The sequence below is a fragment of the Diplotaxodon limnothrissa genome, linkage group LG15 (genome assembly GCF_057381915.1).
Source record: "Diplotaxodon limnothrissa isolate DT_005_m linkage group LG15, D_limnothrissa_male_GT1.1, whole genome shotgun sequence".
Classification (NCBI taxonomy): Eukaryota; Metazoa; Chordata; class Actinopteri; order Cichliformes; family Cichlidae; genus Diplotaxodon; species Diplotaxodon limnothrissa.
Genome location: NC_140610.1, coordinates 24,248,520 through 24,253,944, shown reverse-complemented (window position 1 = coordinate 24,253,944; position 5,425 = coordinate 24,248,520). Strand labels below are relative to the sequence as shown.

The following is a 5,425-nucleotide window of genomic DNA, read 5'->3' as shown; positions in this document are numbered from 1 at the left end:
TAACAGTATTAAAATGGCAAAATCTCCCAAGTCAGAAAAGTTAAAAGGTCATTAAAAACTTTTACAAGAGCAGTTTCAGTGTTGTGGTGCGTTTTTAAAACCAGACTGAAATACTTCACTAATGCCATTTTTATCTAGAAAGGTCTGGAGCTGAAGAAGGACAACTTTCTTTAGGAATGTCTGGACTGACAACCAAACATATCAAGCTTCTGTGTTTGAGCCAGAGACTGCACTTGTGGGTGAACAATACAAACATTTTATATTTCTTATATCAGTAATGTAACTTGCAACAAAACGTTCTGGGAAGCTTAAACTTAGTTTCAGAATAATTAAATCTGAGACTTTGTTTTATTGAAAAGGTTAATAAAGTTTGAAATTGTATCAAAAATAAAACAAATTATTAAATAACACCGGCTACAATATTGGTAACATATGTGTGTTGTTCAACAGAACTTTTTCCCAGGCTTTTGTTTATATGCTCAGTCGAAAACCACTTTAACATAATTTTCAGCATAATTACTATTTTTTGTGACTATTCAGTACTTGAGTATAATTTATTGAATTATTTAGTAATAAATATGAAGTAAAAAGTTTTGATCACAAATGGGATTTTTCCAAAACTAAGCTTGCTTAATAGTTCTGAACTGTTACTGTAAAGTTTATAATAAAGTCATAATAACCTGATATTTAGAATCTCCATATTTCATTTCCTTTATGCTTATATGTTGTCAAACAATGGCAGTAAGAAACATAGTGTTAAAATAGCTCTATATAGCATTATCTAATCTTGAGAAGAGGTCAAAGGTCAGTTATGGGGTCTTGCTATATGCTATGAGACAAACATAGCACAGTTTTAAGTATCATAGTTTCTAGGCTCTAAGGCTTTGTCAGTTTAATAGTGAGCTTTACAAGATTGATTTTCGTGCTAAAAGCTGGCACAGAACTAAGTTCGCTTATGACCACTAGAGCTGGAAACAACCTCAAGCAATCCTAAGGCTAATCAGCACGGCTAGCATTGTTAAATGTTGTCATTGCTAACATATAGCTGTTTAACAGCATAGTGAGTAGCGAGAACGCTAAGTTATTGTTAGCTTTTAAAAGAAAAATGTTGGCAACCGTAACCATGGCCTGCGGAGGGTATATAAATGCTGCACAAGGTTCCATTCGTCCCTTTACACTTGCTATTGGACTTGTTTTGACCTGCTCCAACCTCAGCCTGTGGAAAGTTAAGTTTTCGGAAAATATTTACTGAAAGCGGATTTGACTTGCTCGCCACAACAAGTACTTCATCTTTGGATTGTTTGTACTTGTTTTTCATACAGCAAAGCCTGAAGATGGCTCGTCGTGGACTCGACAGCCCCCTGGACTTCGCTGCAGGTACTTTTAACATTTCTTCAGTTATTTTTAAGAGCTACTAAATGACTGTAATAATTTAATAAGTTCCAGTGTGAATATCAAGTTTTAATGTTATCAAAATATGCTTATTCCAAGATTTTTCCCCGTAAATTGTTTGTATGCTTTAAATTTTCCGGGAGAGGTGTAGAAATTATTAACGACTGGTGTATGAATTTGAAAAAAAAGGTGTTACTTTGATTTGAAGGCTTCAAATTTGACACTTTTTTAATGATTTGGTTAAAAATAGCTTAACGGACTAAAATTTGTAAAATGCCCCAAAATCAGTCTCTGTGGTAACAGCATCTTCAGCATGTCATGACGTCAGAACACACAGGTGTAAACACACCAGATCCCGGTCCCTTCCTAACATCCTGTTCTTCTTGGATCAAAGGCTTTATTGAAATAAACTATAACTTTTCCCCTGCTACAAAACATGATAATAAAAAATAACAAAAATAAATGAATATAAAAAAGAATATGAAAACAGTAATCATAGTACAGTAGTAATAATGGTATCCTTATGTTATGCCACTACTATATCTTATTATATAGCAGTTAATGATGTGAACTTAGTTGACTTAGCTGTTTTTTGCTTGCATGAACAAGTAGAAGTGTCATTCAGTCTGACATAAATGTAGCCTAAAATGCTTTTCTCTCATCGTCTGCTCAAACTAACAGATGTAGCTCTGTTCCTTTAGCACTTGATGTTTATTACATTCTTAATGTTATTTTAAACTTGTTTCCTCACAGGTCGTCTCGACTACGTGGTTGAGCGTCCTGCAGAAGAAGGCCTTCCAGAGGTCATCAGGATCCTGGATGACTCTGATACCGAGCGTGTCAGTGAAGGTGAGTATGGTGAGTATATCCCTCTCCCATCCTCACCCTCTTCTCCTGAAGCACAGGATCCTGATGACAGTGAAGAGGAAGGTGAGTACCCTCCCTACATACCTGAGGACGTCGAAGAGGTGAGTGAAGACACTGACAATTCCTCTGACTGGAACAACTCAGAAGAGTGGGCCGATTGGCCTAGTGACGACTCGGGGTATGACACCATGGATGAGAGAGCTGATTCCCCTCTCATCCAGGAGCTCCCTCCAGAGCCGTTTTGGCACGATTGGCAACATCCTATTGCTCCAGGTGCTGCCCCGTTCGCCATGCCGCCTTTCGGCCAGGCCAACGCCCCACTCTTCCCGGTTGGTGATCCTTTAGCTTCTCCTGCTTCCTCTGCTCCTCCCTCAGCTGCTTCCTCTCCTGCTCCCTTAGCTGCTTCCTCCCCTGCTCCCTCAGCTCCTTCCTCTCCTGCTCCTTCTTCCGCTACTCTCTCAGCTTCTCCTTCAACCTCAGCTCTCACCTCCTCAGCAAAGAGAAGCGGAGACGACACCTGCACTGATGAGGTAAGTGCAAAGAGGTGCAAGGTAAGTGATGACACGTTTTATGGCCCTTCAACATCCTCGGGTTCTGTTGGTGTCAGACGCTTCTGGGAAAGGCCTTTTAACCTTTCACTTGATGACAGCGACTCTGACTAGATTATGTTAGAACTTGTTTTTAAGCTTTAAATGTTTAAGTTGGCCTTTGCAGTGTTTGTAAATGACTAACATTTTTTTCTCAAGCTCTAGCTCACCATGCAGGACAAAGGTAAGTCCGTACTTAATGTCAACACAAATAAGTAGAAAAGGTTTAAAATGATGTCGTGAACTGACTGTAGTCTCTTGTTTTTACATAAGGTATAGCCTGTGGCTCAGGGATCAGAGGTAAGGTAAAAACACATAACAGAAGAAAAGTAAAGTGAACAACTCTGTGATCTGTGAATTCATGCTTTTCTCTTTGTCTTTTTGTCTTCAGGTGCTTTACACTTGTCCTCTCCCAGCATTCAGCACTTCAGACACTCAACGCCCAGGACGGAGCTAACACAGAGAGATACTCCACCCAGAAGACAGCCTTACCCCAACCCGATGAGAAGGATGGATGACCAAATGACAAACTGGAGAGTGGTGCTGTGTTCCAGCTATGTAAGTTATCACCTCACATTGGCTACAAACTGTCTTGAAGACTAAATCCTTCCAATAGCTGGTGTAAATCATCGTCCTACAGTACTGTAGGTTTAAGTTTAGTTATAGTTATTGTGTGTATATGTTGAGTTTAAAATTGCATTTTAACAACATGCTGCAGCTACCAACAATGGAAATGCTGTTTTGTGTTAAAATGACGTCTTTCTCGTGTTATTGCTTTGCAGGGCAGCTGAGAGTGGACAGAGCTGCACAGAGGACCAAAGATCCACTCTCAGCACTTCATACCTGACTGGCCACAGCACCACCCCTCTTCACCCAGGGTGAGGAGGGCCCTGACCCCACCTGCACAGAGGGAGTTGTGAACATGCACTTCTGTGTCGGTGGGTTTAGGAGCCTCCTCACACTCACACGGATGAAGACTGTCACTGGAAGATGTCTCCATTGCATCAGCAGGACGTAAGCATTTGTATAATATTACAGTTTGTGATGTTTTATACATGTTTTTATTGCTTCACTTCAAACTAGGAGATATAAAATAAACCAGTTTTCATAATATTTTCTGTGTATTTAGTTGTTTTCTTAATAAGTTATTTGGAACATCATTGCAACCTGTCAGCTTTTTATTGGGGATTTATAAAGTTGCTGGTGGCTCAAGTGTGTACAGTGGGGTGTTGTTTTTGTCACATGGTAAAAGTGACCTCATAGGGAGCAAAAAGAACAACTGAACAATTTGGGGATTCACAGACTTTGGTAATCATTAAAAGATGAAGAAAAATAGTTTTATGTGATCAGTTTTAAGTAGTGAGCAGCAATTTAATCAAATGCTGGGATGAAATGGGACAAAAGGGTCATGTGACAGCCACATTAGTTCCCTTCCCTCGTTTAACAATGTGTAAGCAGACTGCTTTAACCTGCAATTTACTGCATGTTATTAGGCTGCATGGTACAACCACAGTCTGCTAACCACCTGTGGTGAGCGAAGGTTTTGAGGCATTGTTCGAACTACTGATGAAGCTTTATCAATGCTTGTTAAGTTTCCCAACCACATTTCATCCCGATGGTCCAAGGCTTACATCTTTATGCTCACAAACGTGCTTCTGTAATTAACCAGTAACAAATGTATTACTTTAAGTTACAGTGTGAGGGGCACTGATGAACATAAATTAGATTTAACTTGATTATGTGTTTAGGTCAAGAGACACAGACCTTCATTTGTAAGAGGCTTTTCTTAAATGTCTGATCACGATGTTTGTGTTTGTCTGCAGCATCACTGCAGCAGAGAGGGTATAACACAAGGCCACAGTCACGTGGTATTCTGTCCTGCTATTAAGTGAATAAAATACTGAAACTCTGGCAGTAGACTGGAGCGAGGCAAAGAGTATGTAAAGGGACAATAAGAGGAAATGATGGGAGAAAAAAAACAAAAACATACATGTCTGAGAAACAAAGGAAGAAGAAAAATAAAAAAAAATTGGTGGAAAAAAGGATTAGAGCCTAAATTCTAAAGCTGCAGCTTTGCATGCTGGCAGCTCCAAGATCTCACTGACATGTAATCATAGACTGAATAAACATAGGCCAGTGTGATGTCATTGATTTGTAGACTTTAATTTGTAACAAAGGGCAACCTCTGGGTACACACGACACAACACTGGGAAATATACCATTCACATCTGTGCCAAATTGAAACTCTCAAAACCTAAACTCTGCTGTCAAAACCTAACATTCCTTTGTCAAAATGTAACTGTTGACAAAATGACACATACTTGCATCATATGCAAACACTTACAGATCAGGGGGAGCACACTAGTCTACTTTATATAAAACACTGCAGTCTTTCATTGTTTATTCAGAAGGCATATTTTCAGGAGACACATTTTCAAACAACCAAAACAACAAATAGGCCTACTCAGTATTGTACATTGCAGTACCATGAGAATGGGTGAATGACTGAATGTAGTGTAAAGCACTTTGGGGTCTTTAGGGACTGAGTAAAGCGTTATACAAATGCAGGCCATTTACCA

The 5,425-nt window shown here is 39.3% G+C and overlaps 1 protein-coding gene across 1 annotated transcript; it reads left to right on the top strand.

Moving 5' to 3' along the window:
* Nucleotides 1-1,334: 1,334 nt before the first annotated feature.
* On the top strand, nt 1,335-2,921 carry LOC146617589 (uncharacterized). Its single transcript, XM_085371968.1, has 2 exons — nt 1,335-1,377; nt 2,146-2,921. The coding sequence occupies exons 1-2, from the start codon at nt 1,335-1,337 to the stop codon at nt 2,919-2,921; spliced, it is 819 nt and encodes a 272-aa protein (XP_085228094.1).
* Nucleotides 2,922-5,425: the final 2,504 nt, after the last annotated feature.

Coding starts and splice junctions, on each gene's coding strand:
- LOC146617589 (XM_085371968.1), top strand. CDS start 1,335: ATGGCTCGTCGTGGACTCGACAGCCCCCTGGACTTCGCTGCAG. Junction 1,378..2,145: donor CCCCCTGGACTTCGCTGCAG/GTACTTTTAACA, acceptor GTTTCCTCACAG/GTCGTCTCGACTACGTGGTT.